The sequence below is a fragment of the Aaosphaeria arxii genome (assembly GCF_010015735.1).
Source record: "Aaosphaeria arxii CBS 175.79 unplaced genomic scaffold BU24scaffold_2, whole genome shotgun sequence".
NCBI lineage: Eukaryota > Fungi > Ascomycota > Dothideomycetes > Pleosporales > Aaosphaeria > Aaosphaeria arxii.
In genome coordinates this window covers 2,652,498-2,668,774 of record NW_022983475.1, presented here as the reverse complement: position 1 = coordinate 2,668,774, position 16,277 = coordinate 2,652,498, and the positions used below count along the sequence as shown (strand labels likewise).

Here is a 16,277-nt window from a genome sequence, read left to right as displayed (position 1 = left end):
AATTGCTGTGGTAACTGAAAAGTTGGTGTGGTCTTGGCAGAGTGATCAGCTCGCCCGTCTAGTACGTTAACTTTTTATTTACTAACTAATTGAAAGATGATTTATTTATTTTAATAAATTAAACATATCTCTTAATAATAGTATCTACTATTTACTACTTTAGTAGAGAAATATATAGTTAGGTAGAAGTCAGTATAGTTACTTTAAGTGCATTAGATAAATATCTCCTAAAAGGAAAGGCCGCGCTGACCTCTGCGGATATTCTTAGCTTAGGTCAATTCGTGATCCCTATAGGTGGCCTAGGATACTATATGAGCACAATAGCTTCATCACTTAAATTCAACCTCGATACTTTGACTGCCTAGGACATTGACTCATGACAGCTGCTATGATTGTTGATACATTGTAAAGAAATCAACATTGTGAGCGACCAACCATATTCAGCTGTCCACGCATCATTATCTTGCTAAACTAAGATGTTTTTAACAGAGTAAAACGACATGAGTTGACCGGAAACCCTGTATCTACTCTTCCCTAATGTAGCTTCTCACTAGCTTCGTAGTAGTCATCGTCAGAACTAATTGAACCTTCCTCGACTTTCGAGCTTCCGGCGCACGAGAAGAGATGGGGCGACTGAGACTTGTTTTGCTCCTCGGTCTCAACAAATGCTGGATCAGAATCCATGGAAGTGACAACTGGATGCGAATACCCTGCCTCCAACAGTTGCTCTCGGCCCTTTCGTGCATCTGGTGCACTGCTGATCACCTCTAGTAACTCTTCGAACGCGAACGAGAGTTTCTCGGTATAATCGGCTCGTTGGCGAAGCTGGTGGCTGAAGTCGCCAATGCTATAGCTCCTGTCTTGACGGACTTGGAGATGGTCCGCACTGGCAAGCATATGAAGTGTTTCAATATCGGCGTAGAGAGCCGTGATGTGAAGGAGATGAGGACCCTTTAGACGCGGGCAGTCAGTGTTCTCGTGCCATCTATCCAGGATCAGACGGAGAACGTTGTGACTATTGTGAGTGATAGCTGTCGTGAGCGGAGTAGATCCGGCTACTGAGATTGCGTTAATGTTAGCTCCGCATTCAAGTAGAAGCATGGCGAAGCTCGCGTTGTCGGTCCGCGCGGCATGGGTCAGGGGCGTGATCCCATCCACGCCACTGGATTCGACATCAGCTCCGAAGTCAAGAAGACTTTTAACGAGGGAAATATCGGTTGATAGTCGTGCAGCAACATTAAGTGGACTGCCTTTCTTGATTCCTGGAGGTAGTGGGGCGTCAGGATATGCGCCTCCCTCAAGTAACAAGCGTACACAGGCCGTATGGCCCTGAGCGGCGGCATTGGACACCGGTCCAGATATCTGGGTATCAATGATGTTTGGATCGGCGCCATGGCTCAGTAGTGTCACAACAGTGTGTCTATCTCCTTTGGCTGCTGCCCATGCTAATGGAGTTCGACCCATACAATCTTGCGCATTGACTTCCTCGGGATGTAGTATGAGCTCTTCCTCTAAGCTTTTGAACGACAGCCCGAGAACTATGCGGTGTATCTGGGTGAACCCTGCCTCATCGATGAAATCGTCATAATGGCCACCCCTCGTGATGAGCCGTAAGGCCTCAACTCCAGTATCTCCAATACCACCCTCAAGAAGGAAGTGGCAGGCTTTGATGCGGGGGTTATTGTCGTTCGCAGAAATCGGTTTGTAGTCGGGATCGGCACCAGCATGAATAAGAAACTCGCATGTTGCATATTGTTTACCGTACAACGCCCAGCGTAGCAAAGAATATCCTCTTGTGGGACTGATATCTTGTGGAGATGCCAGGCCCTTGCTGAAGAGGTATTTTAGGCCCTCGATATTTCCTTTTAGTGCAAAACTGACGTATTGAGCGTCATCGGGAACGATTCGTAAGGTCTGCAACTGGAATAGCGTGCCGGTGTTGGTCTGGTAGCCTGCCTGGAGTCTAACAATAGTGGAGGAAAGCAGGCCCCGTGGAAACCAGTGTTCTATGCTGACTTTGCTCGCTCGAGACTTTACGCACATATCCTTATCGCATTTCGGAGATAAATACGGCAGTCCCGTATATCCCACAAACAACTAACCCAGAATATGATTCATCATCTTGGGAGACAATGCTCTCTGTTGCGAGTGGCACACGCAAGCACAGCCAGTGCGACATGTTGCAGCGAAGGGCGCGACTCGAACACTAAATCCTTCGGAGTATTGAGTGCCTGAAGATATTTGCTTGCGCGCTGTAGGGCTTGACTGGCTTGGGGATGACCTACTGGCCAAAGGCCCGAACTGATGGAGCTGGGTTTCGCGAACCTGCTCGGCTTGGAGGCGCAACATATTTTCAACGCAGGATATGCGGTTATCGATGCCTGTGAGACTGTTCAGAAGGTCGCTATGAAGTGCAAGCTGATCCTGCGAGGACTGTGTTGCAACAATGGAGATACTTTCGCATTCAATTCATAACTGCATCACATCTCGCATTCAATTCGTAGCTACATCATATCTCGCCTTGGTTCCTATCAGCCACTGGCCCGCTTTGTCTACATGTAAGCAGGTACCATATATGGAGAACTCACGGATTTGATTCACCTAGTAGGATGTTCAGGTTGCATTTGATGGACCGGATGTCTTCCTGCAATGATTTGAGGGATCCCTGATCTTTTCGTAGGATGTTGGCAGAAAGCAACGGATGGCGGGCATCGCGACATGACACCCTCAGGTGAGTCATGAAGAGCTCTAGTTCGCCGAGCTTCCGTTTGGCTTGCTTGAGCAGGTGCCATAGTGGCGATTGCTTGTTGCCAGGCAGCGCTGCGCGCTTCTCGACTAGGGACGCGACATCATAAAGCACAACCTCGAGATCGGCTACCTCATTGTTCACAGCGGCCAGTCGACCGGGGAGGCTTTTGGATAGCGATCGAAGCTCTCCAAAGATGGTACAGACCTTACTGGCGAGTGTCGCAATGGCGATCACGCTTGCTGTGATGGATAGCGGATCCATGGCTTGCCTGGGGGTTTCATGGACCTTGGATGAATGTCCAGCGCTTATACAGAGTACTAGGTAGGCAGTTCAAGATTGTGTTTGGTGCGATGCAAATTGTTGCATAACATGCGTACCATTTCTTTGGTTTCGGGGTTGCCGCTGAGGGGTGAATGCCTGTGCTTCCATTACCATATTGTGAATGTGCAGAGTTGAGCATGTATTCATTGGTGTACAGAGTACTCCGTACTGTAGCAAATAAACAGTCGTAACTCCTCGCGCAAAAACCTCGCGAATGCACTGTTGTAGGCATGAAATACTACAAGTACATAGCGGAAGGACGATGCAGCCCTGTACCCGTGCACCATACTGATGGAACTCGCTTGTTCGCTAGTTCCTGTGCTTTCCTTCTTCGTCAACGGTGAATGGGAACCCCTTGGCACCTAGACCATTTCGATGAGTGTTTCTTGTATTCACGCATGCTCGCTTTGTTGGCACCAGCGTACGTAAGAAACTCTTTGAACCCTATGCACCCATCCCCGCTCTGTTGTCACCAATCTGCGTAGGACCTCTTTGCATACTTTGGCAAAGCATACTTCGACAAAGTCTTGACAAAGTCTACTTCGGTTGACTGTATTCAGTGTATAATATCCAGTACAGTGTACTTTCGCACTGAGCACCTCCTGCCTTATAAGAGCCATGAAATTCCGCAAAAAGCTCTGTCGACATGTTGTTGCGACTTGGGATTCGCACTATATACCATATCAGCGTTTGAAAGCATTACTGAAACTGGCAAAATACAACAATCAACAGCCCTCCCCAGGTGCGTAACAGTTAGCCGCGCGTAGCCAAACTTTTTAACTCCCGTAGATTTCTATACTAGCTTCGTGGAGGCTATTATAGCCAATACTGCATTTTCTCTGCACCGCCGCTCTGTATTGCAACACGAAGAGGAGCAACTTGAAAAGCAGTGGAATATTGGTGCACACGCCAAGCACCATTCACATCTAATCTACCTAAACTGGTTGACCCTGCGGGAGGCTTTGATAGAGCTTTCATGGTTCTACAGAGTCAACCACGAAGCCATGAATCGCATTTCCATCAAGCTCGCTCGATTCGCCCAAGCCTCTAGCCCGGAATTGGAAGACTATCGATCCATTATTCGTGGACGCTGCGCAGAACACGAACAGGCGTACATCAAATGCGTGAATCAACTTGACAGAATCCAGGCCAGAGTGGCCACATACCAAAACAATTATTCTGCCAGTTGGGTCTACCGTTGTAACATTGATCAGGACTATGGGGTGGTCGCTGACATTATGAAAAGTGGACATGGCCAAACCCCCCTTCACTTCTGCGCTACGTACGGTATAATCAATCTTTGCAAGCACGTATTGTCCAACATCAGCCTGGTTGAAGAGTCCATCCTGCTCCGAGATGAAGCAGGGTTCACGCCATTGCATGTCACTGTCACTCATGGTCATGTTGAAGTTACCAAATTGTTATTGTCTGCTATGGACAGGCAACCTACATTGGTACCGGACGATCTCCTGCATATAGCACTTCGCCGTGGGGACGATACTATGGTGAAACTATTAGTTACTAGATTGGTGGGCCTCAAGTACAAGTCCAATTCCGGGGAAAGCTGTCTTTATATCGCAGCTCAGCTTGGACGGGAAGATTACCTTCGCCTACTATTGCCTTTGGTTGATTCTGACTTCGTCGATATTGCCGAATCTGCGTGCCAATGGACGCCTCTCTTCATTGGCTGTGTAGAAGGACACAGCTCAACTGTTAGGCTGCTCTTAGATGCTGGAGCTGACACGACTCGACTCGATTACCTTGGATGGACCGCGCAAGAGAATGCGGCATTCAGGGGTCACATGCCAATCGTCGAGATGCTTTCAACTCTCAATGCAACACCGAGACCTAGATATTATCTACCTAGGAATGACCCACAGTTTAGTAGCGGAGCGAGGGTTGATGTTAGCCCAAGGCTGGCGCACGTTGTTCTTAACTTGGGTAGCCTGCAAGAGGGGAGTCCGGCAAAATCTTCAGCATTAGACCTTCCTGGCATTTCTGGTCATGGCCTCGTACTAAGCATCTCGACTTCAGAATCTACCCTATCAATTGAGCGTGTGATGCCTCTATTCGATGACCCAGTTGACGATACATTGGTATTCGTCGTAAAACACCCAGCAGAAGCAGCGATCGTATTCGATGTCCGTAAAAAGGGTGCTGAACGAAATGACTCTGGTGCCCTTATTGGTACTGGTGTTGCATTTTTATACATCCAAACTCCATGTTTGGGTGTCCGACATGGCACTTTGATGAGAGAACAAACCGTGCCAATTCTGTGTAAAGACTCTCTGAGACTGCTAGGGACTATAACCTTCTCATTCCTGATTGTAAGACCATACTATCAACTTGGATACCCATCGCCTAGTGCTATGTATCTCGGGGCACCAAGCTCAGTCCAGCTTGTAGGACATCGAGGTGCTTATATCAGCTATTCTGCTTGTTTCTATGCTAACTTTGCTCAAGGGCTTGGCCAGAATTCCCGCAATCGATTCCTTCAGCTTGGAGAAAATACGATTGAGGTAGCAACACATGCGCACTGAGTGCATTAACTATCTGACATCTTCCCCAGTCTTTTCTTGCTGCTAGAAATCAAGGAGCAACCTTTGTGGAGGTATGAAAGCTACCGTTAAATCAAGCTTTGTAGTCCTTATTTCGCGTAATCGCTAGCAGCTATGGTGATCTAACTCTGCTTAGTTCGGTAATAGGCCTCCTTCCGCTTCGCATGCTACAGCTACTCATTCAGAACAGATGTCCAACTCACAAAAGACCTTATCCCTATACTCTTTCACGACTACTCGCTAAGTGAATCGGGTACAGATGTCGCGATTCACGATGTGACCCTTGATCAGGTATGGATATACGGCGTGTGAAATGTGCTTCGCTGATGGCCTCAGTTTATGCATGTCGCTCGTATCCAATCCCCGCAATGCAATCCTCCAGCTGTAGATGGAAGTTTGGAAAACCAGACAGCCTACAGTGATATCCACATTCACAGGCCACGCTCAAGATCGGTCACGATGGTTCACGAAAGGGGTGCAGAAGACGTGAAGGACAGAATAAAGCACACAGTAGACTACCGGAAAAAAGGTTTCAAACCCAATACACGAAGAGACTTCGTTCAAGATACATTCGCTACTTTGGAAGATGCGCTTTGCAATGTTCCTGTCGACATAGGATTTGATATGGAAATCAGTACGTCTTGGCCATTTCTACGAATGCGTTCGGCATTGATAATTATTAGAATATCCGCGTATTCATGAGGCTCTTGAAGCCGGGATTGCTCCGGTTTCTATTGAAATCAACATCTTTGTTGACACCGTCTTAGATGGGATTGCTCGTTTTGGTGGAGGTCGCAAAATCATCCTATCGTCTTTCACCCCCGAAATTTGTATCCTGCTGGCAATCAAGCAAAAATCATACCCAGTACTCTTTATCACAAACGCCGGTAAGCGTCCATTGTCTGATAAAGAGAAACGTGCTGGTAGCCTACAAGTTGCGGCACGGTTTGCGAAACAATGGGGGCTGGCTGGCATCGTGGTTGCAGCAGATTCTCTAGTGATGTGTCCGCGTCTTATCGAGTTTGTCAAAAGCCAGGGACTTATTTGTGGGAGTTACAATGGCCTGAATAATGAGCCGGCAAATGTGCAGGTACGTCTATTGTCATGTTCAAAACAAGATACTCAGGCTAACTTAATACATTAGATCCAAGTTAAGGCTGGTATTGACCTTATTGTGACAGATCGCGTCGGACTTATATCTCAGACTTTGAAAGGGCTAGGTGCCTAGAAGTTGGCCTTCAGAATAGACCCTATACCTTCAATGACCAAATTGAGGCCTAAGATGCTGAGGACGAGGCAGTGCCAACTTCCAACTGCTTCAGCACCGAATGAACGCTCAAGATCCCTAAACTCTGTTTTGAACCCTTACATTGACTGCTCTCTCTCACATCTCGCCATGTAAATTTTGTTCATGAATTTGGAATTGTAAGTGCTAGTCACAAAATCCAGCCAAATTTCCTCCCGATCCAACCCAAGCTTCCGAAAGACGCTGTGACGCCAGAGAACACGATCAGATACCCAAATCCACTTCCATAAGCATACCCAACATGGCCCTTCCAAGCATCAGAACTCGCCAAAAGCCCACCCAAAGGACCAGATACAACGGAACTTACGCCTTTCCCGGCTGTGAAGAGAGCGATTATCATACCCGTCTCAACTGGATACGTACGACGCACCGGATGGCTACAGCCCGCCCAAGTTGCAGGAAACCCGCCAGCAAAGAAACCATAGGCGATGGCGAAAGTATACATCACCGGTTGATAGACTGAGAAGCCCCAAAATACAAACACTGCGAGCAAAGTACCTATGGTACAGATCATCAGCGTGACGGTGACGTGGTGGCGATCGCAGAGCCAACCTATTGTGACTGTGCCAAACACGATTGCGGCATTGCATAGAGACACTGCGATTGTGCCAGTGAATGGAGACCATCCACGGGATACTGCAAAGGCTACAAATATTGTATCAGTGACAAGTCTTTAGTAAAGTGCGATGATCTGCCTACAGGGTAGGTAATAACTAGGCATGAGGTAACCAAGACTTTGTAGCATATTGCCGGTTTGAAGGATCCAGAATGCCTTGGTTTTCAGGAATCTCAGATCGACTTTCCGAGGAGTGTGCTCGAAATTTTGATTGACCGGATAGTCCTTCAGAAAAACCAAAGCTGGTGTCACCAGTAGAAGGCAGACGATTGCCCAGGTGCGCAGAGCAGTCTGAAAACCCCAACGGTTGAGGATCCACTCCATTACGAATGGGATGACTACACCTCCAGCGCCGTCGCCGGCGATAAGCGCACCATACGCGAGTCCTCGCCGCTTGATAAACCACTCATCAACGTAGTTGAATACCGGGAAGTATAGCATTGCGCCCCCAAGGGCATAGAAAAGACCTTGGTTAACAAGTAGTTGCGAAACAGTCTTCGCAAATGATGCCCCAAGTAGGCTCATCAACATGATGACAAAGCCACCGAGACTGATCATCTTGCGGTATGTATAATAGCGGTGGATGATGACGTAGAGAGCCGGGGCTGTGAGGTATATGATTCCCTAAACATAGGAGTCAGCCTAATCATTACAAATTGAGGCAGACAATTCAACGAACCATTGCCGTCGTACCTATGGCAGCAACGCCGGAGTGGGAACCAGAGAACTTCTCTTGACGTAGATAGTATTCTTGGAAGATACCAAAGCTGTACGGAAAGCCTGTCGAGAAAATTGGAAATATCCTTCAAGTCGAGTACCTATACTCACCCCACACTATTGCTCCGAGAATGAAGCTGGATGTAAGAACCAGCCATGCGTCTTGGCCGCCGTCTGTGGGAGGTTCTGTCTGCGCAGTCGTATCAAGGCCGAGATCCCATTGGCCGACCGTGCGTTGTAGCTCATGAACTGTGTTTGAAGTGCTGGTCCCGCCCATAGTTAAGTAACATCGACCGAGCGATAACTGATATGATTTTTGCTTTGAGCCTGTGTGGCGTCTCTTATAGAACTGCTAAACATTTTTGAAAAAGTCTTGTCAGGCTAACAATCTTGCAAGTGGGGTATCAAAACCCCTCATACATCATTGATATCCGGTGAGTTGAAGCCGTCGCTGATTGTTGGTTGGACAAGACCCAAAAGACAACACTTCAGAGATTGAGTCCGAATTGGGTTTTTCGGCGATATGTCAAACGACCGAGCTAGCGTTATGGTGAAGAACGAACCCTTGGTTAACAGATGGTATCATCGGTCCCTTATCGCCGAGCTTCGTTAAACGTTTTAGGAACCCTGAGTCGGCGCCACACCTCATCGCCGAACCAACTACCATTAATCACCCGGCCAATAGCCCAGACAGAATTTCAGGCATCTTACCGGTCATATCAAACTTTCGCAATTCATGTCGGCGACCCTGCACCGCGTCGTCGGTGCCTCTATCGTGAAACCGAAGACCACAGCAGTTGCGTGCCGAAAGTGCCACTCCCGTAAGGTCAAGTGCTCGGGCGGCCAGCCATGCTCGAATTGTGAACGAGACGGTAGTGATGTCGAATGCTCCTATCCTAATCGGGTACGGCATGTGAGAGTGAAAAAAAAGGTAGGCTCTGTTCTGCGTTCTCTCTAGTGCATATATATGGCTAACATTAAGGAAGCTACGTGAATGAGCTGCTTGCAGAGATCGCTCGTCTCAAACGTGATCATAGTGCTATCACAGAGGCAGACAGCACAGAAGTACACGAACAAATTTCCAACGGTACAAGAGATGATTCTGTGCCGGCAGAATCAGCTCAAGCATCCTCTAAGAGTTCTATCACCAGTGTCCGTACACACAATGTTGAAAAGTCAAGGAGCACGACTGCATTTCAAACAACTAGGGAACGCTCGAATCGAGGGCAATCCGCTGTTGAAGAAGCTGCACGAAACCCGCTTCTTGAAGATCGTCCTTGGTTCATTTCTCTAACTCCAGAGATGCCTGTCTTGGTAGGAGAGGCTACAGATGCGGCTTTCGCAACCAGATTCCGTCAGGCTTTATCAGGAAAGGCACAGGACCACTTCCCACGCACCCAGTACACATCTGATCCTGTTTCCACCTCTCTAACTCTTGTCAACTTTCCTAAGCCCACCCCAGCAAGGGCTCGTGTGCTGATGAAAGTCACTCTGGACACAGTGTGTCGACGTTTTCACCTTGTGCAAAAGAGCGCAATCCTGGCTATGCTAGACCAATCAATTCAAAATCCAGCCCAGTGTGACGCAATATCCACCTGCAAACTTTTCGCAATGTTTGCATTGGGCGAAGCTTACTCTGCAAGAGCTTCTTTTCCTGGTGCGAAGTTCCCTGGTATCGACTACTACAATAACGCAACCAATATTCTCCGTGTGCTTAGTGAAAAACCAAGGATTGAGTGTGTTGAGGTCATGGCAATGCTTGTAAGATTTTCCTTGGTTTATTATATTCAAGCCACTGACGACTTTGAGTCCCTGTACTCCATTGCTATGAACAGACGTCATGCAGCATACTGCATGGCAGGCTGTGCCATGCGCTTCGCCATATTAATGGGACTCCATCACAACGTCCCGCACACTCGACTTCCAAACCGTGAGCATGTAGAGCATAGGGTGAGACTGTGGTGGACCGTCTACATACTGGATAGATTGTGGGCAACGATGCTCGGTCAACCCGTGTCTATACGAGATGAAGATATCGATGTAGCTCTTCCTTCTTCACAAGGTCTGCCGGACGCGTTTGCCGATGATTTTCATGATGACGATGATGCTATTGCAGGACTTCGTATAGCTCGGCTATCTGCAGAGGTCACATCTTCAGTTTATGGGCGAAACATGCAACAAGACTCCTTCTCATACAGAGTACAACAGGCACTCAAGAAATTAGATGACTGGATAAAAGCCCTACCAGATAGTCTTCGCAACAAAGTCGACCAGGCCTCCGCTAATATAGACATGGCAGACATGATGTTGCAGCTCTATTACAACCAGGTAGGTCGTCGAAGCAGCACTCATTGCGATTGACTGACTAGTATAGTGCTTGATTTTAGTCACAAGGCCGGTTCTTCTCCACGTTCTGCGTCTGCGCCAGGCTCAATCAAATGGAGATCCACATAACGATCCGATTCAGCCCAATGAGCATACACTTGCGCTTGCAGACGCCTGTGTCATTTGTGCCAAAAAGTCCTATCGTCTCCTCGTTGATGCCTGGATCAATGGCTCATTTCCAACTTTCGACTATACTCTCACTCAATACCTATTCTCGACATCTGTTATACTTGCAATATCCAGCTTCTCGCAGGCTCACTGGCCCAGCACCGAAAGCGAAGATTTTGAAGCTGCTGTTCATATTCTTGATCAACTCAGTCAAAACGGAAGCCAAGCGGCATCGGAGTTTATGAGGCATGTTGGGGCTACAAGATTGTTGATGGAGGCCCATAAACTTTCCCCAGGCCAAGTGGAGCACGATCAGACGTCAATCAGATCATTAGCAGCTTCACATGCAATGAACCCCACTGAACCAACAGGATCGAGAATAGAGACAGATATGGACCCTATAGGCTTCAATCTCTCCGAGCCCTCGCTACAGGATCTTCTCTCCTTTCCACATCTGGATCTCGACAGATTGGAAACCCCTTTCAGCAGTGATGATTTTCAGTCATTCTACTGGCCGGATGTGAATGCTGAAACTGCACAGCCTGGACTTCTCTCGAATGACTCTTGGAGTTTTGAAGCTGTTCCGTCACATGTGGGCGCAGATACGTAAACAGCTCTGCTGCGAGTGATATTAGTCTAGTTCAACTAGTACGCGCGACTAGCGTTTGAAGAATCCTATGCTCCACCCGAATTACCCTCTCTATCGGGACTTTCACAATCTACCCAGTTTTGCATTTTTGAGCCATACCTGGCCGTTATACTCGTCAATATTGCACCAATGAGTACGAAAGCGACATCTTGGGAAACGTCAGTAACGCTAGAAGCTGTACATTGTTGGATAATGCCACTCACTGATTGTACAGGCCGGGCCCAGCCCAATGGCATCAACCAACATTACTGCTACGCCACTTGCGACCGAGGAGAACGAATATTGGATCATGTACTTGCTGGCAATCGCGTCCCTCCTTCTAATAGGCATAACCTCAGCGCAATAAGTATTAAGACCCGTCATTGCATCGAAAATCCCAGCGGCTACAATGAATGCTGTAACGATCGGTACAGCAAGCCGTGGACGTGAGCAAGGATTGCACTCCATTCCCCAACCAAAGATTAAATAGGCCATAGGGACCAGAATGAAGGACGATATTATACCACTCCGAAGTCTGTCCTCCGGGAGTCGTGTACCGCCTCTACGCTGGATCCAGCGCTTCACTGTTCTATCTGACAAGCGTCCTCCGGCAATAGAGCCCACAAGAAATCCACAAGCTGGTGCTATGTAGAAAAGACCAGCTGTGATGGGGGTATCAAGCTGAAATCGACCGTTGATAACGTGGCGGGGAATCGCCAAAAGTGTAAACTGTGACCAAGCTAGGAAACCACATGCGATGCTCTGGATGTCGAGCGGTTAGCAAGATTCACCGACGGCCGCTAATACGTACAGTCGCAAGAATATTGGGGTAACGCATCATTTCAAACACTCTCAGCGGGTTACAACGGGAAAGATGCTCTCGCACAGAACAACCATCCTTTTTGGGATCTTTCCTTATGGGGCCAAACTCGATGAACAGCACCGACAACGCCAGGCCCAGTAGAAGCATCCCAGTCTGAAGCCAAAGAATTGCTCTCCAGGTCCGATAAGTAGCAATGACTGCCGCTACAAGGGGACCTGCATTGATCAGTAAGTTACTAGGATTGGGGACTGACATAAAAACCCAAAGGTGATCCAAGAACGACACCAGCTAAAAAGAATCCGGTCGCGGTACCTCTCTGTGCCTATGAGAAGAATTCAGATCCAAAATCAGTAGTGCTTTTAGTACATACACACAGGGCGGCTTACGGGCGGGAAGTTCTCAGCGATGATAGACTGGGCAGCAACATGAAAGTACGTGCCTTGGAACCCAGATACAACCCGCACAACAATAAATGCTTGAATGTTCGGAACCACACCGGCCGCAACAGTGAGTGCTATTAGAACACAAATGCACCCAATGTAGGCGATACGCCGTCCGAGAATCTAACACACATGTTTAATCGATTAAAGCTCCCTCTATGGACAACAAGGAAACATACTATCTCCACAGGCCCCCAAAACAGGGTCGACATGCCCAAAGTTAGGAGAACTCCGGCGTTTGCGAGGTTGATTGTGTTTTGAGAAGCATTAAATTCGGCAGAAACCTCTTCTACTACACTGAAGAAGACAGTGCTACTAAAGCAGGCCGATAACGTGATCCAGCTGGTTGCAAAGACAAGCACGCTTCTACGCCAGAGAGGCAGCTCCACAATTTCCTTGTGGTGAGAATTGAGAACGCTTTCGACTTCCATTCTGAAGTTAATGGACATAAATTAGATTCTCGGATATTGCAGAGTATATAAATTGGCTGCAACATAAAGTATAGGGAAGGTACTTCCTACCCTGACTTGAATTCTCGGTTGGCGGCAAGTTCACCGAGAGACGTCTAGTCCAGACCCTAGCCCTCAGCGTGAAGCAAGTCTGGGTGTCAATCGGTGATGACCAGAATTGCCGAATGGATGCAGCCTCGTCAACTTCCTCACGCTTGTAATGGACTTGCTTCGGCACTCATGTTCCACCTCCGAAGGTAATGAACTAACACATGATAATAAATAAGATATATAGCAACGCTAAACACACTGGAGAGGTAGATGAAATGAATTCGATACTCCACTCTTTAGAAGAGCAACGATTCCACACAATCATTTCCCCAAACCAACGCATCCGTGCTCACAAGCCTCCTTGCTCACTTCCCTCGGCACAAATCGAAACACCAACTCACCGTGGAGTTCGCCCTAGTTCAATAGACACAAAGGATTGTTCGTCTACCTTCACGCCATCTAGCTACTCTTTCGACGCCCCGGGCTTGGGGGACAACAGGCTCACACCCCTCCAGGGCATTTCGCAAGCCCCGACCACCATGCAATCCCTGAACCATGATTTATCTTCGCCCAAAGCGCTATACCGGCGAATATGCGCCTCATTATCACGGAACATCAAGGAACATCATCGTAGCGTCAACGCCGCCTTCTACCTTCTCTACGGTTCGCGTACAACAGACGACCAGAAATTTGATGCTGCAAATGCTAGATCGGGATTTTCACAGAACGATGCTGGAGTAGGAGGCTTTAAGAAGAGTATGGAAAGATATCATTATGAGATGAATGGGGAAGATAAAGCATGACAGGCTGTTACGAAGGAGAGATGCAAGTGGTCATGGAAATGCAGAGACGGAAGTTATGGATGGCGAAAGCACTGAAAGGTGCACGTAAATACATACAGTGGATGAGATAGACGACAGCGGAAGTATCATGTACACTAGTATTCATTACAAACGACTCCACGTCCAAGGCAGCTTTCCACCGCCTAACGCGTTTCTTCCTTCCCATCCTGTAAGCTGTGCAAGGTCTCTTTGTGGCCAGGGATGCGGATCTTGAAAGTCAGCTGGAACTTTTCCGTACTTCCACTTCCAGAGATCCTGCCATTCCGCCCCCAGCTTTCCCTCGAGCATGTTGACCACGTATTTACCAATAACGGGTAAGAACTTGAATCCGTGATTTGAGCCTATCGTTGCAACGTAGAGATTTTTCCTTTCGGGATACGGGCATATGCGAAAGTTGAGATCGCCGGCCAGAGCGTCCCAGCATAGTTTGGTTGAAATGAATGGCCTGTCTGCGAGTTCAGGAATCATCTCTCGAATGAATTCTCGCATCTCATCCTCGATCTCTTTAGGACAACCGTCTTCTGGGTAATCACCGAGAGAATGTAAGATAGATGCGCCTGGGACTTTCTTGTTCTGATAGTTCGTCAATGTCCGGCAGCTACATAGCTTGATGAAGCCATTCTCATCGGGCGGGAAGATGATTCCCTGCTCGAAGTCGTCAATGATTGGAATATCACGGTACTTTTCGACTTCGTGGGGCTCCAGTTTGATGACACAGATGACTGAACATTGCGCCTCGGCCTCTTCCTTTGCCTCTACTAATGTGGCAGTATTGGCGCCACTTGCTAGCAATACCAGGTCCGCATAATGCTTTGCGCCATCTGTTGTAATTACGCCTTTGCATGTAGTACCTTCGTATATCAACTTTCGGACGTATCCTGCGTCTCCACAAGTGTATTTTACACCATTCGCTCGAGCGGCATTGGCCATTCTTAGCACAGCCTGGCCAGAAGGAACCTTTGAGGAAGTTAGCATATCAATAATTGCAGAGTTCTGGGGACAATTGGACTAACCCAACCAGCAGCCGGGCTCCACAAGTTGGTCCACGAAGGGAATTCTCCAGTCAGTGCAGGCCATGTTTCTTTCATCTCCTGAGCGGTCATATATTTCACGCCCTTTCGGCCGGCTGCTTCTGCCACATTACGCGCGCTTTCCAGCCATTTCCGAGTCATATCGTGGGCCGCCATTATCCATCCTGACTCACGATACATGTTTTTGAAGATAGAATTAGGGTCTTTCCAGACCTCCATGGCTTCAAGGCCTAGCTTTGTATATAGCGGGTTGGGGTAGTCAGCGCGTACCACCTTGTTCAGGTCAGTAGCGGCCGAATCTTTTGATGGCACATCGAACCGATCCAAGACTGTAACCTCATTATAGCCTTGTAGGGAGAGGTGGTATGCCGTGGATGTGCCAAAAACACCACCACCAACAATGAGTACTGAAGGTTTAGTCATGATGAAAGAACACAGTTGACTGAAATAACGTTGAAAAGATAAAGTACCTCGAAATTTTCGAAACTACGTTCGGATTTGCCTTTGTATATATATACGTAGACCCATAATAATATACTTCGAGGTTGCGCAGGCCTTATTGATACCATTGTGGGGCTCAACTAGCCATTGATAGCAGCATTGGAGTCATTATTCAACTAGATATTTGGTCCCATGCCGATAACAACCAATTGACAAGAACCTCCTACAATGTAACCATCGACTCCTCATTTTTTATGAGTACGGAAGACTTCTGCCGTCTCTTGTGTCGGCAATTGCGCTTTTTGGTTGTACACTCAGGCCATTTTCAGATTGACAATCCAGCACCCCGCAGATTGTATGCCTCGCAGTATCGGCCGCTACGATTTAGCGGCCGAAGTATATCAGGATTGTGCTGAACACCCGTGACCCCGCAACTTTGTACTGCCGCATCGGCAGCTAGCAGTATCAGCCGATGATAACGACCCTATCATTGTCGAGCTTTGCGATACGTCTTGTCTTTCGTTCTCAGAATTGCCATAGCTTGGCCTTCAGTCAGTATCGCATTGATATGCTGCTGTGAGACGGATATATAATTCCCTGGAATAATCTGCAGACATCTGTTTAAATGCCTCGAGATTCAATCGGTATCCCTTTCCTCCATTTCCTATTAATATTCAGTGGTGTTCACCATATTTTGTCTTCCCTCTAATATTGGGACTCGGGAGTCACGATGGCCGATCCAGACACCAAAATGAACGACATCATGGAGCAACAACGCGCCTCAGTCGAGAAGGGCGACGCCATCACCATTC

General features: G+C 47.8%; 6 protein-coding genes across 6 annotated transcripts; 3 read left to right on the top strand and 3 right to left on the bottom strand.

The window, feature by feature from the left end:
* Positions 1-2,584: 2,584 nt before the first annotated feature.
* Positions 2,585-3,010, bottom strand: BU24DRAFT_459132 (uncharacterized protein; the record flags this gene model as incomplete). Its single annotated transcript, XM_033531701.1, has 1 exon — positions 2,585-3,010. One exon carries the CDS (start codon positions 3,008-3,010, stop codon positions 2,585-2,587), a length of 426 nt encoding a protein of 141 aa, XP_033387798.1.
* Positions 3,011-3,688: 678 nt separating this feature from the next.
* Positions 3,689-6,856, top strand: BU24DRAFT_459131 (GDPD-domain-containing protein; the record flags this gene model as incomplete). Its single annotated transcript, XM_033531700.1, has 8 exons — positions 3,689-3,812; positions 3,860-5,485; positions 5,534-5,589; positions 5,640-5,681; positions 5,776-5,919; positions 5,965-6,262; positions 6,312-6,718; positions 6,773-6,856. 8 exons carry the CDS (start codon positions 3,689-3,691, stop codon positions 6,854-6,856), a joined length of 2,781 nt encoding a protein of 926 aa, XP_033387797.1.
* Positions 6,857-7,064: 208 nt separating this feature from the next.
* Positions 7,065-8,785, bottom strand: BU24DRAFT_386362 (MFS general substrate transporter; the record flags this gene model as incomplete). The annotated part of the gene is made up of 4 exons (XM_033524918.1): positions 8,379-8,785; positions 8,230-8,330; positions 7,634-8,174; positions 7,065-7,579 (listed from the first exon to the last, which is right to left on the bottom strand). The coding sequence occupies exons 1-4, from the start codon at positions 8,542-8,544 to the stop codon at positions 7,065-7,067; spliced, it is 1,323 nt and encodes a 440-aa protein (XP_033387796.1). The 5' UTR covers positions 8,545-8,785.
* Positions 8,786-8,867: 82 nt separating this feature from the next.
* Positions 8,868-11,755, top strand: BU24DRAFT_439585 (uncharacterized protein; the record flags this gene model as incomplete). The annotated part of the gene is made up of 5 exons (XM_033530316.1): positions 8,868-9,198; positions 9,267-10,028; positions 10,077-10,595; positions 10,642-11,280; positions 11,624-11,755. Exons 1-5 carry the CDS (start codon positions 9,004-9,006, stop codon positions 11,753-11,755), a joined length of 2,247 nt encoding a protein of 748 aa, XP_033387795.1. The 5' UTR covers positions 8,868-9,003.
* Positions 11,756-13,268: 1,513 nt separating this feature from the next.
* On the top strand, positions 13,269-13,954 carry BU24DRAFT_406124 (uncharacterized protein; the record flags this gene model as incomplete). Its single annotated transcript, XM_033525748.1, has 2 exons — positions 13,269-13,357; positions 13,396-13,954. 2 exons carry the CDS (start codon positions 13,269-13,271, stop codon positions 13,952-13,954), a joined length of 648 nt encoding a protein of 215 aa, XP_033387794.1.
* A 144-nt stretch (positions 13,955-14,098) lies between these two features.
* Positions 14,099-15,447, bottom strand: BU24DRAFT_439584 (FAD dependent oxidoreductase; the record flags this gene model as incomplete). The annotated part of the gene is made up of 2 exons (XM_033530315.1): positions 14,099-14,950; positions 15,007-15,447. 2 exons carry the CDS (start codon positions 15,445-15,447, stop codon positions 14,099-14,101), a joined length of 1,293 nt encoding a protein of 430 aa, XP_033387793.1.
* Between the last annotated feature and the right edge of the window lie 830 nt (positions 15,448-16,277).